This window comes from Marmota marmota, unplaced genomic scaffold, assembly GCF_001458135.2.
Source record: "Marmota marmota marmota unplaced genomic scaffold, marMar, whole genome shotgun sequence".
Lineage (NCBI taxonomy): Eukaryota > Metazoa > Chordata > Mammalia > Rodentia > Sciuridae > Marmota > Marmota marmota.
This window is the reverse complement of record NW_025999999.1, coordinates 18,720,904-18,748,504: the sequence shown is the minus strand read 5'-3', so window position 1 is coordinate 18,748,504 and position 27,601 is coordinate 18,720,904. Positions and strand designations below refer to the sequence as shown.

The 27,601-nt window shown below is 32.6% G+C and overlaps 1 protein-coding gene across 8 annotated transcripts in view; it reads right to left on the bottom strand.

Moving 5' to 3' along the window:
- The window catches only part of Atrnl1 (attractin like 1), a 708,669-nt gene that overhangs the window by 423,431 nt on the left and 257,637 nt on the right, over nt 1-27,601 (bottom strand). The window contains exon 25 of one of the 8 annotated variants that reach the window (XM_048807398.1): nt 6,825-6,851. The exons of the other annotated variants lie outside the window; for them this stretch is intronic. Within the exon in view, the coding sequence (XP_048663355.1) occupies nt 6,840-6,851 (12 nt within the window). The 3' untranslated portion in view covers nt 6,825-6,839. Of the gene's footprint in view, nt 1-6,824; nt 6,852-27,601 lie in introns of those variants that run through there. 8 annotated transcript variants of the gene reach the window in all.

Sequence of the window (27,601 nt, the reverse complement as noted above, 5' to 3'; positions counted from 1 at the left end):
CGATAACCAATTTTGAAAGATAGCTCACTGACTAGCCATGTATATTTTAGAAAACTAGGTAATCTACTCATATCTCAGTTTTCCCATGTGTAATGGTAATGATAAATGCAACTATCACATAATGTGAGGATAAAATATATAATTAATCGGAATTAAAAATAGAATTAATAGAAATTTAATGTGTATAAGAATATATGGCAGGGCTGGGGATATAGCTCAGTTGGTAGAGGGCTTCCCTTGCATGCACAAGGCCCTGGGCTCAATCCACAGCAGCACTACCCCAAANATAATACCTCAAGTTGATAAGTTTCTATATATATTTTACACACACACACATTTATACATATACACATATATGTGTGTATATATGTATATATGTTTTATGTGCATACATAAAAACATATATATTATAAATGTTTTTATGGCATAAAATAGGTATAATACACTTTATTACATTTTTATATTATGTATAAATGAGGTGGTCAATATAAGTTGTTTCACATAGTTGAAGCTGAACAATTAAGGTATTGACTATTCTTCTAGGGAATGTCATTTTCTTATAATAATCTTTTATGAAAATCTTTTATATATGTAACAGAATTTCCATTTTTATCAAAATAGACTAACAGAGATGACTTTTCTCTCCTGCTTTAAACAATTAAAAAATAAAGAAAATATATAAAACAATCAATTTCAGACAATGAACAAGTGACAAAGGAGGACTTTAATCCCTGAAACCAAAAGAGATGAGCTCTACATCTGTCCCAGATTTCAATGCAAGGTAATAACACCATGAAAATTAAATAGCTTTCTAAAATGAGGAAGATCAATTGTTTTCTGGGTTGCAGTGCTAAATCTATCTAGAACAGTGAAACATTTTATCTAAAATATAAAGTATTATAAAAGACTTAAAAAACACTAAACTATCAGATTGATGCATAACTTATTAGACTACAAAAACTAACTGGCTGAAATTTTTCATTTAGTTGTGCAAAACTAAGTGCAATCTGTTCTATGCCTAGGCTGGTAACCCCAGTTTGCTTTTCTATTTAGTTTCCTGGTAACACCTGTTGAGCTATTTTAGTTGGAGGTTATGGAAGAGATGAGGAAAAAGTGCTCTATTTCAGTGTTTGATTCCTAAAATAAGATGGTGCCTAATCTATTTAATCTCCATGTCCTGTTTACTTTATTATTATTCCAGATTGGAAGGAAACATAACTGATGGGCAACTTCAAAATCAACCCAAAACAGATTGTTGGTAAGTATATCTTGTCAAGCTGTACTGAAGTGCACTTTTGTTGATAGAAGAGAGTGTAAATAGTTGAAAAATGTTAATAAAGTTGAACCATTTTGTTATGGAATTGTGCATGATGTTAAGAGGGTTTTTGTTTGTGAAATGTATATATTAAAATAATAAAATTTGAGAAACTAAAAAAGACAATAACAACAAACACACAGAACAAAATATTGAAAATGAAGTGAAATTCAGTCAATACCTAGGCAAAAAAAAAGTTTCACAATAATACACCTACAAGCACCAAAAATACAGTCAAAATAAGTAGAAATACAATGTCTGGACACACAGAATTTGACACGAAGTTACAGAAGAAATTCTTAAGATGTATATCTCTTTTGGAATTCATCTGATCAAGCAGACCAAAAATTAATTTCAAAGAAATAAAATAAAGTCTCTATTCTCCTGCAGCTTGCTTTCTAATAACTGGAGAAAGAAACAACCAGGTATACTTGTTAAGTGGGTATCATAATTTTCAACAGTAGTAAGTGTTCTGAAGGAAAAACCAAAGTGATATGATGAAGTAATTGTGTGGCTAATTTAGATCAGGACTACAGAGGTGACATATGAGCTCATATCCCAATAATATGTTTAAAGCCATCACAAAGACATGTTGGCAAAGGCTTCTAAAGAATAAAGATGATGCTTAGGCTATACATATTTTAAACAACTAAAGGGAAGTCACAAGAGCTCAGGGGACAGAGTAGGTGCAAATACATATGGATTGGCAATGGGAAATAATCCCCTAGTCCCTGGCCATGATATAGAGTTTGCGACATATTATAAGAGCAATAGGAACCTCTGAAGGTTTTGAGGTATGGAGTTACATGATTTATCAAGAGGAAATCACACTGGGTAGGAAAGACATAGATAGTAAAGGAAAGTGAGGAGCTAAGACAGGAGGATATTTGATTTTTCTAGATATGAGGTGATAATAATTTGCATAACAGAAGTAGTCATGGTGACAAAAGAATAAGTAGTTAGGGACCTAGTCTAGAGAGAGAGAAGACATGCTGAAAAATATGATATGACAGATGAATGAAAGGGAGGACTCAGAAGGAATAATTAGGTTTGCTCTGAGCAACTGGGCAGATGACATTCTACTTAATAAGAAGCAGAAAACAAGAGAAGGTCCATATGACTTAATAGATAAAGAAAGAAAAGCATGTTTAGAATATGTTAAATATGAGATACCTATAAAATATTCAAAAATAAATTATTAAGTACTAGTTTGGAGAACAGTGGAAAGGTTAATTTTAATTACTTGGAAGTCAAAATAAGGTAAATGTCATTTAAAATAATATATAGGGTGATATTTCTTAAAGACAGGAGAAACTGTATGGTATTTTTTAGAAAATAGGCTAGACAACAGAAAAATAAAGTCTAAGAGTAAGCTCAAGGGTATCCCCCATTATTAGAACTAAAATTTTTAAAATGTTTAAAATTATCCAGGAGGAAAACAGGAGACCATTATGCTGAGATTGTAAAGGAAGAGCAATGGCACAAGAATAAAGCACTGGTCGATTTAGTCTGTTAAGTAAGATGAAGTTGGAAATATGAGTATTATATCTGACGATATGAACTTCAAAATTAAATAGATGTACTTCCAATTAAGTGTTGGAGATTTTAATCTGAAAGGATAATATGGAGAATAGGGACTAGGAGAAAATACAAACTACATACTGAACTTCCAGTGAAGTCTGTATGAATCAGAGCAGAATACTATGGAACAAAGGCTTTTAAAAAATCTTTTCTTTGAACCATAGAATGTAAAGAAAAATGAAACAATGTAAACTAGTACTTAAAAATAGTAGTCTTCTAGGTTATATTATCAGATTCAAATATAATTAAATTAAAACTAAATACAAATATGACAAAAACTAGCTGAAGCAATGGAAAAATTTAAAGATACAATCCATGGGGCAGAGTGCTAGGTAGGCAGTGATACTGCTTGCCTAGTTTTCAACATTCCTGAATGCCCACCTAAAAAGATACAGCAACTGTAATATTTTTTAAAAATTCAGACTGCGATATTTAAAAAAAATAGGCAATAACTTCAACAAAAATTAACTGACATATTAATTAGTCCCTTAAATGCAAAAACACAGAAAGGTGTACATAAACCACAGACGTAAGTTGTAACATGATACCAGTGTCTGTGTGGGAAGAAAAAGAGGAAATAACAGGAAAATCCAAAAAGTCCAAACACTATTCACATGAAACCCATGAGCCAATTTTAATACAGGAAAAAAGGAGAAGTATCTCTGCCTAATTTAAAACCAGATGAGTACAGGGTTCCTTGGAAAATTCTAAAAAGGGTTAGACCACATGAATTTTCAGGAGCAAACAATCATATCTTCATTTCAGGATATACCCCAGATTGAAGAGAAACTACTCAACATGATAATCAAAATTAAGCAATACAGGGTAAATAAAGGCAAAGGAAAGAAGAACCAAATAAATGGGTAGAGGAACACAACCAGAAAATCTTAGAGAAAGTGAAATATTTTTAGGAAAAAAACAATACATATTCAGATTATGGACTTGCTATCAATTTCTTTGTGCACTGTCAATTTAACTTAGTATTATCACTCTAAAATAATTGTTAGTCTTTAACATATAAATCATTCAACATTAATTTCATTTAACTGATGCCTAAGTAGTAGGAATAACCAACAGTATTATAATAAATTTAAATGGGCAAAGCATATGATTCCAAGCTGGTACTACAAAATTGCATTATGTTATATTTGTTTTTTGTGGGTCCATATAACTAAGAATTTTAGAGCAAAAATCACAATTTGAAGTAATTAAGCAAAACATAGACACATGTGAAAATATCTATGATTTCCTTCATTTGCCCAAAGAATATTTAGTCAAGGAAGGCTATAAAAGTTATAACCATAAAGTAAAGCACTAAACAGTCTAAAACTTGAATTAATTGCATTATTGTATCTAATAACAATACAGTTTAAAAACTTTAAAAGTTTTGATGAGAGATATGAATGCTATTTTGATTTAAACTTATGTTTAGATTATAAACTGAGATGCCATTACTAGGTGGTATATAATCCTCTGAATTAACACTATTTTCCAAATTGTCATAAACGATAGTTTCTCACAAATTAAGTTGCAATATAATATCTGCACACTAAAAATCGGACTGAAGACCTCAACCAATTTCTGTTACAGACAATATTATCTTACCTTTCTGGGTAAGTAAAATGGTAGGATAAAATTAACAGGGGAGGTCACTGTTAAAAATGGTAACTGAAATATAAATTGCCTTAAAAACTGAAGCCAGGAATACCCCAAAGGAACCAATTTATTAACAGAATAGTGCTGATGAGTAAATGTAGACTCAGCACATATAGGCTGAACAGTGCTCCACACTGAGTATTCAACAGGAGAGTCGACACTATAATAATTGTGCAAATATTTCAAAATGTGTCTTCATTTTTGACTCTTTAGGAAATTCCACAGGAGATAATCTAGAGAAAACCCTGTCTCAAACCAAGCAAGGCCAAGCAGACAGTCTACTGTGACACAGGCTCTAAAACCAAGACTGGGCGGGGTATAGTACTGCACACATGTAATTCCAGCAACTCAGGAGGGTGAAGCAGAAGGACTGCAAGTCCAAGGCCAGCCTCAGCAACTTAGTGAGATCCTAAGAAGCTTAGCAAGACCCTATCTCAAAATAAAAAACAGAGAGGACTGGGGATGTGGTTCATTGATAAAGCAGATCTGGGTTCAATCCTCAGTACCAGAAAAATAAGTCAGTAAGTAAATAAATAAATAAGACTGGACTGATTCTAGAAATGAAAAACAGATTTCAAGGGTAATTTGGAAAAACTGACAAGCGAGACCAAGCAGACAATCAGATTTCCTTTTGCTATAGTTTGAGTGTGTTTTTCACATTCAAACTGAGCTGATAATGCTTTCCTTAAAATTCATGTTTATAGTATTAGGAGATGGAGCCTTTGGGTGCTAGAGTTAGAGTTAGAAGAGGCAATGAAGATGGGGCCCAAATGATAGGATTAATGGCTTTATAAGAAGAGAGACATTTCTAAGCTCCAAGGCTCCCTCCTACTCACTAATTACATCCTCCACTACGTTATAACACAACAAGAAGGGCTTTAATAGATGTCAGAACTTTGGTATTGGACTTCCCAGCCTCCAGAACTATAAGAAATGGATTCCTCTTCCTTACATGTTACCAAGTCTGTGGTATTCCGTCATACCAAGAAAAACAGACTAAGATACTTTTCAAGATTTCTCTTATTGTATGTCAATTTATCCATTCATCAAATATTCTATTAAGTATCTACTTCATTCTGGATTCTATGCCAGGTACTTAGATTAAGTGACAGGGAAAAAAAGTTCTTAGTCGAAGGAGCAGACAATTAATGGTGATAATAATGAATTATATCTTGTTTTGCAACTTGAAAAGAGCTAATGAAATAAAGAAAGGAAAAATATCCTATCTTTCATTATGCAAGTGGTTGGGACAAGAAATCATTCCTTAGTGTATAAAATACATCTGGCTGTGCTCAATTTTCCTTTATGGAGAGTAGCATGCCCTAACTCCAAACCCCTTCCAATGAAACCAGAGGCCTGTGGGGAAGAGGAATGCATACAAAGGGATGACCACTCTAGATGGGGTTGGAACTGGTTTTTACGGGGTTTTCTCCTCATAAGCCAGGTCTCACCTCAGGTCTCAGGCTTCTCAGAGACATGCATCAAAAGTAGTCCTTCTCCTTACTCTAAACTATTGTGTGAACATTTTCTTTAATACTGTAACTTGAAATTATTTTACTGGGTGGTCATTAGACTATCTTTTCCCAGTAAAATGTAGGCTCTTTGAAAAGAGTGAATTTATTCATATTGTTTATTGCACTTATCCCAACAGTTAGAACAGTATTTGGAACATTGCACATAGAAAACAGTTCATTAGAGCTGGGGTTGTGGTTTAGTGGTAGAACACTTGCCTAGCATGTGTGAGGCACTGGGTTTGATCCTCAGCAACACATAAATATAAACAAATAAAATAAATGTACTGTGTCTATTTACAACCTAAAAAATTTTTTAAGAGAAAAGTTTGCTGAATCAATGAATAAATTCCATAGCAAACTTAACACTAAGAATATTATCAGAGTTTCATATGCTGTTACTAAGATACAGATGCTATTGAGAGAAATATTAAAAATTTATATTTATCTGAATCTCTTACACAAATAATTCAAATAAATTACAAAATTACTTTCCAACTTCAGATCGTAAACTGATTTTTCCTAATAAAATTGATATTTATTATAGAATTCAAAGCATTGGGAAACATACATTTTCATATACATGTATATGTTTCTGTTTTGTTACAATTCTAGCTGTACTATAAGTAAAATATTAAAAATATATTTTGTACCTCAGTTTCTTAATTTCAGCAATGAACACTCTAAACTATGTTGTTTCTAGCAACTTCTTTCAGAAGGTGAATGAGATCAGATTTCAATCTTCTGGTTTAAATTAAGTGGCACTACCTGAAGCATTATTTCTTTGCCTATGAAAAACAAATGAGATTGCCTTAAAAGAATGGTTTTTTAGGAAAGATCCAAGATGGCAGGCTAGAGGAAGGCATCATTCTGTGTGCCTCTGTGACCTGGGATTCAAGTAATAAACTACTGCTTCTCTTCCAGTAATACAGTACCCCCTCAGCGGAATCACAACCACTGTTCCCATGCAGGAATCCAGAACTCAGCATCAGAGCAGGGCTCCCAACTACTTGCACACATAGACTCTCAGGTGTCTGAGCAGGTCCACCAGCATCAGCACCCACGCAGGACTCCTGGCTGCCCACCTGCACAGATATCCGGGGCACCATTCACTGGCAGGACACCAGCCACTACCTACGCACAGGAAATCCAGCCGCCACTCCCGTATGGAACCCCATCTACCAACGTGGGGCTCCCCTAGTTGCCTCCATCTTGGGACTCTGCAGCCACTGCCATAGTCCCTTATGTGCAGTAGCCTGCCTGAACCCAAGAACATGGCACAGACTCTGAAGATAGCTGACAGCCATAGTACTGAATGCCACAGAGCTGCATCTCTGAACATATCGCCCAAAGCCATTGCCCATCCCCACCATCTGACTCAATTCCCCATTTCTGAAAGCAGCTGCCTCCATCTTGGGTCAATTTCGTCACCATCTTTAGTTGGGGCAACTCCCAGTTTGGAAGACAGGCTTGGCAGGTACTGACAATTCCCCCGGCAGCCACTATCCCGGCATAGTGACTGCCCAATACAAAACAGCTCTTCAAGGTGGGTGCGCAGGCCCCAGAGCACAATTCAAAAGACCTCTGGAGAGGAAGGTCCCCATTAGGAAGTAGAAAGGGAGAGAATGAGTGAGAAACAGTTTAGAGACTAATTTAGAGACCAGGAACTGTGAGGTCTACAGGTGAGATAAGGAGATAAGATCATGTGCCCACATCACAGGAGTAGGACCCAAAGGAGATCCTTGGGGGGCAGTTCCAATCAGGACCTGTGAATGCCATACCCCAATTCCAGGTGCCCTGTACTCAAGAAGAAACCCCCCCCCCCACTCTGGTAAACTTCACCATCCTGAGGAAGAAGATACCAGCAAACAACAGGCAATCCCTCCTATGGGATGAGACGGGAATCAGGAAAGATACTGATCTCCAGCCAAAACAATCCTTGTTTCTTCCTCTGAGATTTTTTTCCCCTCCCTCTTTATTTCCCGGCCCTCACATCTTCAACGTATGTGAAACCAAGTACTTTGCATGAATTAAGACTGGGATGTCTAGATAGTATATTACACTTGGGTTGTATATTCTTTTTTCTCTTACCTTTATATTTTTTTATTTTTCTTAATATTTATGTGTGTTTGTTTTATGTATTCTACTGTCTTTACACTTGTCTACCCCAAATCACTTCCTCTTTCTTCTCCTGCTACTAAGAATCTTCTTTAGATTTCTCTTTCATACTTCCTAAGATCTAGTAATTCTATACCCTCACCTCCTACCCCCTCAGCATCTCATCCTACACCTCACTACTGGTTCTTTGTTCACCATCAGAAACTGTAAACCCTTTTGCAAACTTACTGTTTATATTGTAGATAATACTGAACCGACCAAGCTGTAAATATCTTAATAGCAACTATTTGGCTTAAGGATGTATATGCTCTGTGTTGGGATCTGTTAACACTGATCTTCCCCTCAAATGAGAGGTAGTGAAACCCTGCAGGGGCACTATAATGGCTCAAATCTGCAGTGCTAGAAGGGAAGACACATGAACAACATAAAAAAAAAAAAAAACAAGAGAAGAAAGTGCCCCAAACAAATGAAGATACTATATTATTAGAATTCATGGCCAGCACAACAGAAGAAATTACAAGAGAAGGAGTTCAGGATGTACATAATTAAAGTGTTATGTGAATTAAAGAACGATATAAGAGAGCAAATATAGGAAGCAAAAGATCATTTTGACAAAGAGCTATAGAAACAAACACGGGAAGCAAAATATTACTTCAATATGGAAATAGAGGTTCTGAAAAAAAAACAGAAATCCTTAAAATTAAACAATAAACCAAATTACAAGCTCGATTGTAAGCACCACCAATAGATTACACCACTTGGAAGACAGAACCTCAGACAATGAAGACAAAATAATCTTGAAAAGAATATTTTCCACACAGAGCAGAACATTCAAGAAATAAGGGATAGCATGAAAAGACCAAATTTAAGAATTACTGGGATACAGGAAGGCACAGAATTCTCAATGAAAGGAATGAACACTTTATTCAATGAAATAATATCAGAAAATATTCCAAACATGAAGAATAAATTGAAAAACCAAATACAAGATGCTTACAGGACACCAAGTATACAAAACCATACAGATCCACACCAAGACATTATAATAAAAATGCCTAGCAAACAGAATGAGAATTTTAAAAGCCACAAGAGAAAGGAAACAGATTACATATAGGGGGAAACCAATTAGGATAAATGCTGATTTTTCAACCCAGACCCTGAAATCTAGAAGATCCTAGAACAACATATATCGAGCTCTAAAAGAAAATGATGTCAACCAAGAATCTTATATCCAGCAAAATTAATCTTTAGATTTGATATTGAAATTTTAAAAATCCATGATAAACAAAATTTAAAAGAATTTAAAACTAGAAAGCTTGCACTACAGAACATCATTGGCACAATTTTCCATGAGGAGGAAATGAAAAACAACAATGAAAAACAGCAGAAGAAAGTATCACACTAAAGAAAAAACTAATCAAAGAAGAAACCAAGTCAAGTTAAAATACCAAAAATAAACAAAAATGGCTGGGAATACAAGTGATGTCTCAATAATAACACTGAATGCTAATGGCTTAAGCTCACCATAAGACATAGACTGGCAGATTGAATTTTAAAAAAAAGAACCAAAATATGCTGCCTCCAAGAGATTTATCTCATAAGAAATGACATACACAGACTAAAGGTGAAAAGTTGGGAAAAAACATACCACTCACAAGGACTGCAGAAATAAGCATGGGTTTCCATCTTCATATCAAATAAAGTGGACGTTAAGTTAAAGGTAATCAAAAGGGACACAAAAGAACATTTCATACTGCTCAAGGGAACCGTATACCAACAAGACATAACAATAATAAATATATATGCCCGAAACAATGGAGCATCTATGTTCATCAAACAAACTTTTCTCAACTTCCAGAGTCTATTAAATAGACAACAACATGATAATTCTGGGTGACTTTAACACACCTCTCTCACCACAGGATAGATTTTCCAGACAAAAACTGAAGAAAGCAACTGTAAAACTCAATAATTCAATCAATAACATAGACTTAACTGACATATATAGAATATTTCATTCTTCTCAGCAGCACATGGATCCTTCTCTAAAACAGACCATATATTATGTCTCAAAGCAACTCTTAGCAAATATAAAAAAGTTGAGATTCTATTAGATCATTATGGAATAAAATTAAAAATAGATGATAAAATGAAAAATAAAATTTACAATAATACCTATTGAATGAACAATGGGGTTGCAAAAGACATCAAGAAGGAGATTAACAAATTCATACTTTATAAGCAAACAGATATATGTAAAATTGTGGTATGTAGGTGTAATAAGAATTGTAATACAAAAAAAAACCACAAAGTACATGTATAAAGACATGAATTGGCATGAACATACTTTATATGCAAAGATATGAAAAACTGTGCTCTATATGTGTAATAAGAATTGTAATGCATTCCGCAGTTGTGTATTTTTAAAAAATAAATTCAATTAAATAAAAAAAAAAGGAATGAGAAATAAAAGAGGTAAATGAGAACATTGATACAACATATAAAAATCTCTGGGACACTATGAAGGCAGTTCTAAGAGGAAGGTTCATTAATGGAGTTCATTCCTTTAAAGAAGAAAAAGTCAACAAATAAATGACCTAACATTACATCTCAAAGCCCTAGAAAAAGAAGAACAAATCAACACAAAAAGCAGAAGAAGACAGAAAGTAATTAAAATCAGAGATGAAATCAATGAAATTGAAACAAAAGAAACAACTAAAAAAACTGAAAGAACAAAAAGTTGGTTCCTTGACAAAAATAAATAAAAGTGATAAATGCTTACCATGCTAATGAAGAGAAGGAGAGAGAAAACATGAATTACTAACACACATGATAAAAAAGGAAATATCACGACAGACACTACAGAAACACAGAAGATAATTAGAAATTGTTTTGAAAACTTGTACTTCAATAAATAGAAACTATCAAAGACATTGACAAATTTCTAGAGTCATATGATTTGCCCAAATGGAATCAGGAGGATATACACAATTTAAACAGATCAATTTCAACTGATGAAATAGAAGATGCTATCAGAAGCCTACCAACCAAGAAAAGCCCAGAACGGATGGATACACAGCCACACAGCTGAGTTCTACCAGACCTTTAAAGAAGAAATAATATCAATACTCTTAAATTTATTTCAGGAAATTGAAAAAGAGGCAGCACTTCCCAACTCATTCTATGAGGCCAACATCACCCAGATTCTAAAATCAGACAAAGACACATCAAAGAAAACTTGAGACAAATATATTAATGAACATATATACAAAAAGTTCTCAATAAAATTCTGGCAAATCAAATACAAAAACATATCAAAAAATAGTGCACCACAATCAAGTGGGGTTCATCTCAGAGATGCAAGATTGGTTTGATATATGGAAATGAATAAATGTAATTCATCACATCAACAGACTTAAAGATAAGAATCATATGATCATCTTAATATATGCAGAAAAGGGATTTGACAAAACACAGCACCCCTTCCTTTTCAAAGCATTAGAAAAACTAGGGATAACAGGAACATATCTCAACATCATAGAGGTCTATGCTAACCCCCAGTCCAACATCATTCTAAATGGAAATAAATTGAAAGCATTCCCTCTAAAAACTGGAACAAGACAGGGATGCACTCTTTTATCACTTCTATTTAACATAGTTCTTGAAAGTCTACCCAGAGCAATTAGAGATGAAAGAAATTAAAAGATATGCATAGGAAAAAAGAAATTAAATTAGCACTATTTGCTGACGATATGATTCTATACCTAGAAGAGCCAACAAGTTCCACCAGAAAACTTCTAGAACTAATAAATAAATTCAGCAAAGTAGCAGGATACAAAATCAACACTTAAAAATCAAAGACATTTCTGTATATCAGTGAGAAAACCTCTAAAAGAAAAACTACCTCATTTACAATAGCCTAAAAAAAATTAAATACTTGGGAATCAACATAATGAAAGAAGTAAAAGACCTCTACAATGAAAACTACAGAATGCTAAAGAAAGAATTTTAAAAGACCTTAGAAAATGGGAAGATCTATCTTGTTTTTGGATAGGCAGAATTAATATTGTCAAATTGACCATACTAACAAAAGCACTATACAGATTTAATGCAATCCCAATCAGAATCCCAATGACATTCCTCATAGAAATAGAAAAAGCACTCATGAACTTCATCTGGAAATTTAAGAGACCCAGAATAGCCAAAACAATCCTTAGCAAGAAGAGTGAAGCTGGTGGCATCACTATACTAGACCTCAAACTATACTACAAAGATATAGTAACAAAAATAGCATGGTATTGGCACCAAAATAGACTCATAGACCAATAATACAGAATAGAGGACACAGAGACAAACCCACACAAATACAGTTATCTCATATTAGACAAAGGCATCAAAAACATTGGAGAAAAGATAGCCTATTCAACAAGCAGTGCTGGGAAAACTGGAAATGCATATTCAGCAAAATGAAATTAAAACCTTATCTCTCACCATGACAAACTTAACTCAAAGTGGATCAAGGACCTAGGAATTAGACCAAAGATCCTATGCATAAATCAAGAAAAAGTAGGACCAAATCTTCATCATGTTGGATTAGGCCGTGACTTCCTTAACAAGACTGCTATAGCTCAAGAAATAAAATCAAGAATCAATAAATGGGATGGATTCAAACTAAAAAGCTTCTTCTCAGCAAAAGAAACAATCAGTGAGGTGAATAGAGAGCCTACAGAATGGGAGCATATTTTTACCACACGCACATCAGATAGAGCACTAATCTCTAGGGTATATAAAGAACTCAAAAATCTTAACACAAAAAAAAAACCCAAATAACCCAATCAATAAATGGGTCAAGGACCTGAATAGACACTTTGCAAAAGATGATATACAATCAACAAATTTATGAAAAAATGTTCAACTCTCTAGCAATTAGAGAAAAGCAAAAACTACTCTGTGATTTCTCACTCCAGTCAGAATGGCAGCTATTAAGAATACAAACAAAAATAAGTGTTGGCAAGGATGTGGGGGAAAAGGCACACTCATACATTGCCCATTGCTGGTGGGATTGGAAATTGGTGCAACCAATCTGGAAAGCAGTTATGGAGATTCCTTGGAAAACTTGGAATGGAACCATCATTTGACCCAGTTATCCCACTCCTATATTTATACTCTAAGGACTTAAAAACAGCCTACTGCAGAGACATAGCCACATCAATGTTTATAGCAGCATGACTCACAATAGCTAAATTGTGGAACCAACCTAGATGCCTTCAGTAGATGAATGAATTAAAAATAATGTGATATAGATATATACGATCGGATATTACTCAGCATTATAAGAGAATAAAATCATGGCATTTGCAGGTAAATGGATTGAGTTGGAGAATATTATGCTAAGTAAAGTAAGCCAATCCCAAAAAAAAACAAAGGCCCAATGTTTTCTCTGATATGTGGATGGTGACCCATAATGGGAATGGGTGGGGAGCATGGGAGAAATGGAGGAAATTTAGATGTGGCAAAGGGGAAGAAGGGAAAGGGGAGGGGGAATAGGGGTAGAAAAGACAGTGAAATGATAGCCTAAGTATATGTATGAAGACAGGAATGGTGTGACTCTACTTTGTGTATAACCAGAGACATGAAAAATTGTGTGCTGTATGCGTGCTATGAATTGAAATGCTTTCTACTAACATATATAACAAACTAGAATAAATAAATTAATTAAAAAACAGAAAAAAATGTTTAACTCTATAAAGACATAATTTTTTTAAAAAAAGAATGGTTATTTAGCTAACTACATTTGTCCCACTACCAGTGGGACAAATCAATAACAACAAAATGCTAAATATGTAGTTACCCTGAGGATATATTCTCAGGATATGGACTATTTCTAACTCTAAAATCTATAAATATCTAATAAGAAAGATTTGTATTGACCAATACCATGATTAGAACAAGATTTTCTACAAAAAAATAAAAATAAATTTTTAAAAATCAGTTTTTAAAAACCAGAGACATGAAAAATTGTTCTCTATATGTGTGATATAAGTGGAATCATATAATATATAACAAATCAGAATAAAAAATTAACATTATTAAAAATAAATTTAAAATCCATTTTAAATTAAAAACAAAGTAAGTATTTTTCATTTTGACTCTGTGATCATTTCCGTGAAAAATATGACATATTTATACAAGGAGCTTTTAAGGTTAGTTTCAAAAATTTAGGAATTATGAATTGTTGAGAGCCACAGCCAAAGGGGCCCCAGCAAACTTCCAGCTGATTGGCTCACCAATGAATAGTTTTAAAAGGATAATTTTGTTTTAATTTTTTTTTGTTTAGCTTTGGTTTGGGTACCAGGGATTGAAATAAGGGGTGTTTAATGACTCAGCCACATCCCCAGCCCTTTTTAATATTTTATTTAGAGACACTTTTGACTTCTTTTTTACTCATTGGATGTCCAGAATGTTTTGTTGAATTTCCACATATTTATATAGCTTTCAAATTTTTTACAGTTATTGGATTCTAGTTTTATATCATTGTTGGATTGAACTTATAGCCTGATACATGCTAGGCAAGTGCACTCTAGCCACGACAAAACATTCTGGACATCCAATGAGTAAAAAAGAAGTCAAAAGTGAAATTTAAAAATATCTGAAGACAAATGAAAATGAAAACCAACATATCAAAGCTTATGGGATACAGCAAAAGCAATTCTAAGAAGGAGCTTATAGTAATAAATGCCTTTGTTTTTAAAAAAAGAAGAATGATCTCAAATAAATAACCTTACTTTACATTTGAAGAAACCTGGGGGGGGGAAAGGAAGATGCTAACCCCAAATTTAGAATAAGTAAGGAAATAACAAAGATCAGAGCAAAACTAAATGAGAATGGAAAAGTTCTATGAAACTAAGAGATAGTTTTTTTGAAAAGATAAATGAAACTGATAAACTCTACAAGACTATGAAAAAAGATTCAAAAACATAAAACCAGATACAAAAGAGAAGCTAATTATAATTGATATGACAGAAAAACATAGATCATGAGACTATTCAGAACAATTGTATACCAACAAGTTAGCCTAGAAGGTAAATTCCCAGAAACATAAATCCTACCAATTTTGCATTATGAAGAAATAAAAACTAGGAACAAACCTATAAGAATTAAGGAGATTAAATGAGAAATGAAATACCTCCCATTAAACAAAAGTCTAGGACCAGATGGCTTTACTGGTAAATTCTACCAAATATTTAAAGAATTAATAGTAATCCTTCTCTTCAAAAATCAGAGAAGGGAATACTTAAGAAACATTTATAAAACCAGCATGACCATAGTATCAAAGCTGGCCAAATGCACTATAAGAAAATTTCAGGCCAATATCCGGGATTAACATAAATGGGAAAATCTTCAACAAATACCAATAAATTATATTTGAAAATACATTAAAAAGATAACAGACCAAGATCAACCAGAATTTATCCTTGGGGTGCACTGATGGCTCAACATACAAAAATCAATAAAATATGATACACCACATTAACAGATGAAGAGGAAAAAAAGCATGTGATCATTTCCTAAGAAGCAGAAAAACCATTTAAGCAAAGTTCACCACCCTTTCATTTTAAAAAAGATAAAATGTTTATACAGTGTACATACAAATGTACACTATTGTAATTTGTACTATTGCTGACAAAGCATTAACACTTTATGAAACAAAAACCTATGGGAGGAAGAAAACATAGAAGATGCTATTAAAGGAGAAGTTAACAAAACATTCTTAGTAAAGACAGACTGGGGTTGCAAAAATAAATCAGAAGACACCCAAACCCTAAACAAATGTTTAAATAAGATACATCTTATGGATATATACAAAGCTCTATATCTTGACAACAGGAATACAATTTCTCACCATCTGTAGACATGAGGAAATGTGATATCGTTACTTTTTAGTTTGTCAACAAAAACATAAATATTTACTTTTATTTATTCAAATTCCACAAAAATTGACCTAGTATATAAAATGCTTCAAAATAAAAAATAAGGAATAGGCTGATGTATAATTAATAATATTTGTATTAAGCTGTAAGATACAATTCCAACTAGCTAAACTGAAACAACATAAACATGAAATAGGCTTTTTTTTTTTAATATTTATTTATTTTTTTAGTTATCGGCAGACACAACATCTTTGTTGGTATGTGGTGCTGAGGATCGAACCCGGGCCGCACGCATGCCAGACGAGCGCGCTACCACTTGAGCCACATCTCCAGCCCCTGAAATAGGCTTTATAATTTATTCTACCAAGAAGATTTCATGAAAATGAAGTGTGATAAAATTGATAAATCTAAAATAATAACACATCCAAGTTACAATATGTAAAAATAGGACTCTAATTGTACCATAATTAATGTGGTATATGGGTATTTGTATTAATTTTCCATGTTACTGTTATATCAATTTATCTTAAGTATATTTGGTGATAAGCCAAAGTTAATTGCACTAAGTAACCAGAAAAAAAAGGTATTCTGAGAATTAAAAGAACAAAAAATAAACTAAAAAATAAGCAGTGATAACTTACATTAGTTTTATCTCTAATAATTATGAAACAATATCATTGTAATTTCCTAAAATTGCTTAAAAATTCAAGCAAGATGTCTCTGGTGCAGTGGTGCACACCTGTAATCCCAGCAGCCTGGGTGGCTGAGGCTGGAGGACTGTGAGTTTAAAGCCAGCCTCAGCACATTAGCAAGGCCCTAAGCAACTCAGTAAGACCCTTTCTCTACATAAAATATTAAAAAGGGCTATGGATGTAGCTCAGTAGTTAAGAGCCCCTGGGTTCAATCCCTGGTACCAATATGAAAATTTTTTAAAAGCCAAGTGTTTTCATATATTTGATTCAAAAAGTAGACTTTCATTTTCTAGATTATTGCTGATTTATGAAGGCATGTGAAATAAATCACATATCTGACTCATAAGATGCAGCTATTCCCTTACTGGAAGTTAACATGGTTAAGTAACTTGCTTTTCCACTGAATTTTTATTTATGGAATCCAGTAATATTATATAACAACATAAACCAAGACTCCAGAATGTAAGTACAATCTTAAGTATCAAGTTTATTTATCAACTGTTGACAGCTGAAATACATGCTATATGCTGTCATGGTATATTAACATCTCATTGATCCACTCTTTTAAAGAAACTGTCATCACAGATCATGGCCATTGATAAATTTTCAAAGGTATGCAGAAGCTCACATTTGAATTCAAAATGTAATATATTAATCTTTTGCCAAAATTTAATTTATTTTTTAATTATGAAATGGAAATTCTTAGAAAACAATTTTTTCAAATGGAAAAATTGAAAACATTCTTCATGAAACACTTTTTTTGAAAATATTCTTCATAAGACATTTTCTTTAGAAAACAAATTTTACACTTATGCAATCTTACCTAATTCAAACATTGCTAATAAAAAATGGCATTAGAGGGGTTGGGGTTGAGGTTGTGACTCAGTGGTAGAGCACTTGCCTTGCACATGTGAAGCACTAGGTTTGACCCTCACACCACATAAAATAAATAAACAAAATAAAGTTTAAAAAAATAGTTGGGACATACTTATTTTAAAAAAAGAAGAAGAATGGCATTAGATAATGGTATTTTAGATAAGGAGTCAACTAACATTTTCTGTAAAGCCAGATATAAAATTTTCAACTTTTTAAAAATTGTAGTTGAACACAATACCTTTATTTTATTTATTTATGTTTATATGGTGCTGAGGATCAAACCCCAGCACCTTGTATGTGTTAGGCAAATGCTCTACTGCTGAGTCACAATCCAGCCCCAAAATTTTCAACTTTGTGAGCAATATGATCTCTTTATACTGCTCAACTCGGCCCTTACAATTTAAACTCGAGTTGTCTTCCTTCTCTGAATCTCCAGAACGTTTATACCTAATAAATCCAGTCTTATCTTGAAGCTTCACTAAATTTCATCTCTTTCTACCTATGTAAGTACTGCTTATCTATTAATGATATTTATATATATCAATAAGCGTAGTTAATGTAACTTTTACTACTAGTTTTTAAACTTATAACATAAAAAAGATTTAAAGTTTAAAAGAAAATGAAAAAGCATATTTAAAAATATATATGATAAATTCCTTCAGCTTATTAAAATTTGAAAAATAGAAAAAACAACAATAATTAATAATAATATATTTATTAGTTACAACTAGTTATTGTAACTAATGAGTGATGGAGTCATATAAAAAAGATATAAGAGCATTAGCCCCAAATTTAATGATAACCCTTACTGAAAATTTCAAACAATATACATATGATAAACTATGTCTTTACTTAATTAACTTCTTAACCAATAGTGTACAATTTTATTTTGTGTTCAAATGATTCATTGTCTATGTTCAAACTGCTAATACATTCATGATAAAAGTGTACAGACATCAGCATTAAGATTCAGTTGTCTATTTTCTTCTGCATAACTTAACCATTATTAGCAAGGGGATTTCACTAGTCTAGAGTGAAAATCAGAATTGCAAATTAAAGAAAGATTCTTAGGATCATAAAAAATCAAATCTAAATTATGACATCAGTTTGCAGATTGACTTAATAGTGAATTACCAAATCTCATTTTCTCAGAAACAGGTAATTTAGATCCAATCTAATTAAATTTAATTTAAACTGTGATGTATAAATGTTGATGAGCAGCACTATTGTTGGGGAATACAAAGTACTTAAGTTCAATGCACTTTCAGATTTTAAAGTTATTAGCATAGCAGCTATAGTAATATATATATTTTTTTATTGTTAAGATTCACTTGCATGGCATTATAAGTCATAAAGAGTGTTACCAAAATAAAATCTCACTTTAAAAACTCATGATAATCAATTCAGTAGCATGATTCCCAGCACTCCAAAAGAAAAAGAATTTTTTTCCTATCTAATTACCAGATTATTGGCACATTTATTATTATAGCACTGCTATGGGTTTCATAGTCACTAAAATTTGTTAAGAATATTTCAATATCCAGTTCTGGCTATATAAAAATCTTTATAGAGGACAATGAAGAAAATTTGCTTCAAATTAAAATTATTTTCATGAAATTAAAACAGCTTTCAAAAAAAAGAGGTTTGAGTGAAAAATTATATTAAAATGGCAGAGGATCTCCATAACTAAATTAAAGTCTCCATGACTAAATAAACTATGTAAAAATAGTCACCTACTTAAATTGCCTACTCCAGTAGACACATTATGTATTTGACATGAAACACAACCCTTTTCTTGATTTCTAGACCTCCATTAGTAAGGATAAAGCTGATGGATTTATAGGAACTGAACAATTATAACATATATAACTCAGGAACGGGAACTAAAAGAAAAAAATCACAATTCAGTCATAAAAAACTTAGTATGACACTTAGAAAAAGTAAAAATTCAACTAAAATGTTTATTGCTTAGTCTTCACAAACATGAAAAAAAAAAGAGCCAGTAGATTTTTGAAGAGCAATGCTATTAGAATAAAAAAACAAACTTCACCCTTTCAATTTAGCAGTGATCATTACAAACTTCACCCACATGCAGTTTTTATACCCTAAAAACTGCCTGTATAAAATGTAGTTGACACTGAAATATTTTTTAATATTAATTCATAAAAATAAAATAAAAAATTTAAAGGTATTTTTGATGAAAAAGACAGGAGGCAAGTAAGAAGTGAAAATATAGTTGATAGCACAGCTTTGATAAAATCTATTTTATTAAAAAAAACTATTCTTACAACTAAAATTTAATTTAAGTCAAGATCTTTACTGTATGAACAGACTATGTTAAACAATTTTCCACCTATTTTTGATTTCCCTAACTATAAAGCTAGAATACATAAAATTTTAATATTTTTGCATACATACATATTATATGTGTAATTTTTTATAATATTTATTTACTTTTTGGACACAATATATTTATTTATTATTTGTTTGTTTATTTTTATGTGGTGTTGAGGACCGAACTGCCTCACAAGTGCTAGGTGAGCACTCTACTGCTAAGACACAACCCAGCCCCTATATGTGTAATTCTAATATTCATTAATACCTTAATATTTTAATATACAATCCACCAGTTTCCAAAAGAAGCTTAAATGACTGTTTTACATACAAATAGCATTTAAACTCTATATCATCAGCTCTGACTTTTTCAAAAATCTATTGCCTACTTAAAACAAAGTTAGAAAGTGACAGTAACTCCAAAGTCTCTAACAAGAAAACTCACCAACCAAATGCATAACAGGTTTCATAAGTATTCTAATAATTACCATATGTCATCTCTACAATATTTCTGGCTGTAATAAAACCTGTACTCAAACATTTTTAAGGCAGAGCTCTTTATTAAACCTGTCATTCTTTTGGACAGCTCTATCCACTAGAAATTCTATCTCAGATTGCAATCTATTTCTCAATAATATCTATTGGCTAACTTTGATCCCACTCTCTACAGATACATATAAAGAATTAAAACTCTATTCTACGTAAAAATTCTAATTTCGTCAATCTTCTTATGATATTATTCCCTGATACAGTTTACCTTTTCTGGATGCATTTCAATTTGTCAATGTCCCTGTTAATACGTGGCAACCAGTACTGAGTATCTTCTATATGCTTATAATGTATTGAAATAAAGCATGTTCTCTGAAATGTTATTCAACATCTAAAGGCAAAGATTAAGAAAGATAGATGGACAAAAAAATTCTAGAGTGAAACTATGCCTGAGTTGAACTATAAGTTTGAAAGTTACAGCTTTCAAATTTCAGTGCTCTGAAAATATATTTTGGGGATTTTTTTTACATCCCATCCCATCTAACAGCTGAATCACTGGGTTTTACTGGAGCCTTCTACTTCTACTTTTCAGAGTACCGGTCTCCCTAGGACCAAGAATTTTCCCAAGAATTTTAAGTTATCCTCATAAACCTACTAAGAAACATAAGGGAAAATATGAGAAATACAGAAGAAAAGACAAAAATATTTTACAACAAAGAATAGAATGAATTGATATATGAATATAACAAATTAACATACTGGAAGACAAGACTGAAGAGAAATAAAGAGTTGGGGTGGGGGGTAGAGAAGAAACAAAATGTAAAAGAAAAGCTAAAAGATATGGAAAACAGAAATTGAAGTGTGATCAGACAAATAATAATCTCAGAATGTCAAAGAAAGTAGACTGGAAGAAATAGTTGAGGGCAAAATGGCTAAAAGTGACTAACCTATACATTTTATTTTAGTGAGTTGCTATACATTTTATTTTACATGTGTTACCTTTTTAACCTGCCTAACTATTCCATGACATTGTGATAGGTAGAATTTTAAGATGGCCCTCAAGATATCCATCCCATGGGGTACATTTCCTGTATAGTTCTTCTCCTCTGAGTGTAAGTGGAATCAAGAGTATACAATGGAAAAGCACTCCTAGTGAAAATGATGGAATTGTCACGCCTCTGATTGTATCAAACTTCACTTCAACAGATCTGAAAGATGTAAAGTAAAAAGAGATTGTACCACTGAACTTGAAGAAGTTCAGCGTCATGTTGTGGAGAGGACCCATGGCAACAGCTTTTTGGAGCTAAGAGCAGCTCCTGGTTGACAGCAAGAAAAAGGATCCCAGTGCTACAGAACCAAGGAACTAAACCCTGCCAATAACTAGTGAGCTTGGAACACATTCTCCTGCTTCAAAGGAGATTCTAACCTCACTGATGCCATCCTTTAAGCCTTATGAAACAATGAACAGAGGACTCAGGTACCTCTCATCCAGATTCCATACCTACAGAAACTATGAAATAGACAAAAGGTAATGTTTTCAATTGATAAAGTTGTGGTAATATGTTACTCAGCAGGAGAATTTAGTAAAGGCAGGCGCTATTATCATCTCTAATTTTACAAAGGAAGAAATCAAAGTACTGAGACTTAAAAAAAAAACCACTTCCAGTCATATTAACTGTAAATGGAGAATTTTAGTTGAAGGTATCATAGGAACTGGTTTGTTTTTTTGTTTGTTTGTTGTTTTTTGTGTTTTTTTTGTTTGTTTGGTTTTTTGCCAGTTGAAATGACTCTAGCTTTATTGATCATATCTAACCCTCATTTACCACTGCACTTTTGGTCAGCAAGGAAACCCCGTACCTTAATGTACTTATTGAAATGTTAATGTTAATCATGATAATAAAATAAACGGCTGACATTTATTGAGAACTCAGTGCGTCAGGCCATGTGCTAAGTACCTCATATATATGATCTCATTTAATCTTCAGCATTGGAGGCTGTAGCTGTCAGCATTTTACAAATGAGGAAACCAACATACAGAGGATAGGACTCAAGATCTCACAACTAATAGTGGACTGTCATCATTCTTTCTCTTAAATACATGAAATATGTTCCGTTGCTTCTGAACATGTGAAGCTGTATGTCACATGGACTCTATGCTTAAGGAGCTTATGATACAGCAGGTGAAGTAAAACAATACAGAGGTACCTAGAAGGAAGAGTGAGGTGTGTGGTAAGCAGCTTGAACTTATGGATCCTTCTGGAAACTACCCATTATTGTACATAGAACTTGAAGCATCATTTTGCCACTTGAAATGACTCTAGCTTTATTGCTGTTACTTCGTTTTTATGGGATAACATTGATCATATGGAGATGTGATGGTCATCATTATACAAAGTACATGTATGAAGACTTGTACTGGGTGCCAACATACCTTATATACAAACAAAGATAAGAAAAATTGTGGTATATATATATATGTGTATTAAGAATTGTAATGCAAAAAAAGGAAACTGTGTTCTTAATACCTACTATTTACTGCCACTGAGAAAACAATTTTGACCTATGGACCAAGATAAGAATATCACATTATAAATGGGCATTGATGGAAATTGTGCATGCAATTTCCCTTGTACCAAATTAAGTAAATGCATACTTTAAAACAGTAAGTCTCTTTTCTCACTTTCAATAGCAATTGCATCATTTCCTAGTCAAACTTAGGACAATTTCCAAAAATAAACAAATATTAATTCCTGAAAAATATTCTTACTCTCTCTATATTGATATGCTTTTATTAAGGTTACTCAAGATAATGGATATTTGTAATTTTTGGTCACCAGAAAATATCTCCTTCTTCAACAGGAATAACTTTCTTCAATTTTTCTTTTTCTTATTGGAGCGGGGAATCATAATCCATACTTTCTATAGAAGTCCAAAAGACCTTTGTAAGTAAATTTCTTTTTCTCTCATTTTCCTGGTACAGTGGGTTAGAGAGATGACTTACATTTGTCAGGTGAACTCATTCACTAAGATTTTAGATGGTGACTAATTGTATGCTGTGCTGATGAGACCAAGAAACTTCACTTCTTACAGCAGCTATGCCCAGTCACCAATGTCAAGCAATTCATATAACTGAAAACTGCTGGAACTGACAGTTTTCTGCCTATTGCAAACATGATGATTTATTCTTATCTTTCATTTTGTTTACTGTACCCTATGCTAATAATATATCTCCCTTCCTTTTGTTAGACATATGTGATTTGTGTATCTTACAAAGATACCACAATTTACTATACAAATTCATTTTTGTTACAGAAAGACTCTGGGATTAATTTTTCAATAGGAAGGTCACATAACTATTTAGAAATATGAGAAATATGAGAAATAGAGCCCCTTAAAATTTATATTTTTTTAATTTTTTATTTTTAGTAGTTGACATTTATTTTAATTTTATATGGTGCTGAGAATGGGTAATATGCACTAATAAACTATCCATTTTACATGTTGAAAAGGTATAGGAAAGTGCATATTACCCATACACTTCTCCCTCAAGAGAAATACATTACTCATCTCTTAATTGAAAAATGATACATTGAGTTACCTCTGGTAAGTGCATAGTTTGTACTGTAAAGGTATTTAAGGTGCCTGTACTATTAAGGGGGTTAAATGAGTGAAACAATAATTATAATAAGCTGTGATAAAGTTAAGAACACATTAGTCATAAGAGTAACAAAGCAGAATAAGGAAAGGTTATATTTGACTTTAGAAAAAGGCTAATTAAGAAATCGCAAGGTTAAAGCAAGAAAGAGCATTGAGAAACAAAAACAAAACAGAATGTAAAGATGGCCAGCAGAGTGAAAAAAATGAAAAAAGACAGATGTTTGGTATGGCAAAAAGCAGAGCAAATCAAGATGAAGAGGATATGCCATAAAAATAAAAGCACAATACAGGGATTTTTAATCAATTTAAATACAGAGGCATAAACCAACACAACTTCTAAAATCAAGAGCCAAAATAAACATAAATATAAATTAATTAAAAACGATCACTAAAATTCAATGCTAATTTTTATCAGAAATAATATTTTTGCTTGTTAGACTGCTGAAACAACTTTGTGAAAACAAAGATATTTATTTTGGGAGAGAGGATTCTTGGTTATCTCATAATCTCATGGATTTTTTTTATCAGGAGTTAGGTTATTTGTACTTTTTATTTCAGTCACTTATCAAAATAACTGCTACCATAGAGTGTAGTTAGTAAATATTTATGAGCAGTTTCATATATGGATTGTGAACTTTCTCATATCTTTCTTGCAGCTTGCTGGAATCCACAATAGTATTTGCTTATAAAATCTAATATGCATAGACATATGATATGATATGCCATTTTTCCCAAAAGTACTTAGCAGCTGAGATACAAACTACTAAATAAAACAAATTTATAAATAAAAATAAACCCACGTGGATAGTAATATTCTTCTCATTTAATGAACTTATGGCTATTACATTTGTTATATTTAGTATTTAGACAGAAAAAAAAATCTGCAGTTATTTCTATGCCCTCGCAAAATAGAGAACAAAAGACTGGCTTTATCGTCCTCCTAGAAAACACAACTAATAAAACAGATTAAATATAGTGAAAAAAATGGTTTTCAGACATTGGATATCTGGTAATACAGGATAATGATCTTTAAGTGGAGAGAAAACTGAGGCAAGCATTGAAGTGCCAGGAGTTCTCATGGCTTGCAGGTTACATCAAGGATGATGAACATAGGTGCAGCCCAGAAACAGGAGGGGCTGGGGTTGTGGCTCTGTGGTGTAGCATCCTAGCCTAGCATGTGTGAGGCACTGGGTTCAATCCTCAGCACCACATGAAGAATAAACAAATAAAATAAAGGCATCAAAAGAAAGAAATGGGAAAAGAGTGCTGCCAGATGGTGTCCAGGGATTTTCTGAAAGTGCCCTGGAGTTTTCAGGTGAATATAAATCACCACATACTGGTGAAGACACTATCAGAGGAAAGAACCATTCAAAGAGAACATGCAAAGATCCTTAAAATACAGACTTGGGAACAGCCCATGGCCTTCCAGCCAGAGTAGGAAACTCTGCAATTCACAGGTAATTAGTGTACCTAGAAGTTGAGGGCCTAAATGGAAACATTAATCCTAGAACAAATGCTGCTTTGTTCTTGAATAACTATAATCACAAAAACAAGCCTTGAAAAGATCAAATTGTTCCCAAATAAACTAACTCCACCCAGAAGAGGAAGAATAAATCAGTAAAAATCAATTTAAAAATTCAGAAAAGAGGAAAAAAGAATAACAAAAATAGAAAATAAATAAGACATTAGATTTGAATTCAGAGAGAGAGATATCCAAATGCCACATGTGGAAAAAGGAGGACCCAATTATATGCTGACCAAGAGAAATCCATTTTAAATATAAAGGTACAAATAAGTTAAAAGTAAAAGAATGGAAATAGAATATCATTCTAATAATAATCAAAAGAAAGAAATAGCTATGTTAATATTTGGCTGAAAAGATTTTAGAGTAAAAATATAATTAAAAATAGAGGGTGATTTCCCAACATAAAGACATCATCAACTCATCAAGAAGACATAAAAATTCTAAATCTACATAACAGAACTTCAAAATACATGAGGTACAAAATTCTTAGAACTATAAAAATAAATAAAATAATCCACAATTACAGAGATTTCAATACCCATCACTTAACAATTGATAGAACAGATAGAATATCAGGACACAGATGACTTGAACAAATTATCAACCAACCTGACCTAATTGATAACCATAGACTACTTCACTCAAAAACAACAAAATTCATCATGCTGACAATGAAGGAAAAGATAGACAAAAGAAGATACTAAAATACTTAGCATGAAGAAAATTACAAAAAAAAAATCATTTTTTATCTACCATCTGTTCCATTAATACAGAAAGATATAAGAAAAAATGACTATGAAAAAAGACTCAAGAAGAAAAAGTTAAAAACTATAAAAAGAGAAAAGAAATTCATTATTTAACGATGAGGGGTGAACCCATCAACATAGCCTGACAATTATAAATACATATGCAACTAATCTAAAACTTAAATATATAAGCCAATCATTAATGTGTTTGAAGGGAGAGACTAATAAAATATTAGAAGGAGACTTCAATACCCCACACTTTCAACAAAAGGTAGATCATTCATATATAAAGTAAATAGGAGAACATTGGATTAGAATTATACTTTAGACCCAATGAACTTATTTCAGGCATATACAGAGCATTTCATAACATCAGAGGACACATTCTTCTCCAGCTCACACTGAACAGCCTCCAAGGTAGATTAAATGTTCGGCCATGAAACAAGCCTTAACAAATGTAAGATTAAAATCACATCACAGCTTTTTTCCAAAAGCAGGGATATGAAATTAGAAATCCATAAGGAGGAAAACTGAAAATATGGAAAGTAAACAACACATTTTTTAGCAGCAAAGGGGTAAGAAAGAAATCTAAATGAAAGTCAAAAGTTATCTTGAGAAATATGAAAATAACTTTTTTAAAACAACACATCAAAACTTTTGGGATGTAGCAAAAGTAATTCTAAGAGGAAAGCATATAGATATAGTTTTAGCAATGACTTTTGGATACCAAATGTACACACAACAAAAACAGAATATATGGGCTGGGGATGTGGCTCAAGCTCGCCTGGCATGCATGCGGCCCGGGTTCGATCCTCAGGCCCAAATACAAACAAAGATGTTGTGTCCGCCGAAAACTAAAAAATAAATATGAAAAAAAAATTCTCTCTGTCTCTATATCTCTCTCTCTCTCTTAAAAAAAAAACAGAAAATAGTAAGTGGGACTTCATCAAACTAAAAAGCTCTCACAGCAAAAGGAACAACAACAAATAAAAAACAACCTACAGAATGAGAAAAAGGAAGAAAATATTTGCAAACTACCTATCCAACAAGGACATAGCTTCCAAAATGTAAAGGAAATCATGCAACTACACAACAAAACAAATAATCCAATTAAGAAACTGGCCATATAAGCATTTCTCTAACAAAGATAGACAGATGGTAGACACGTAT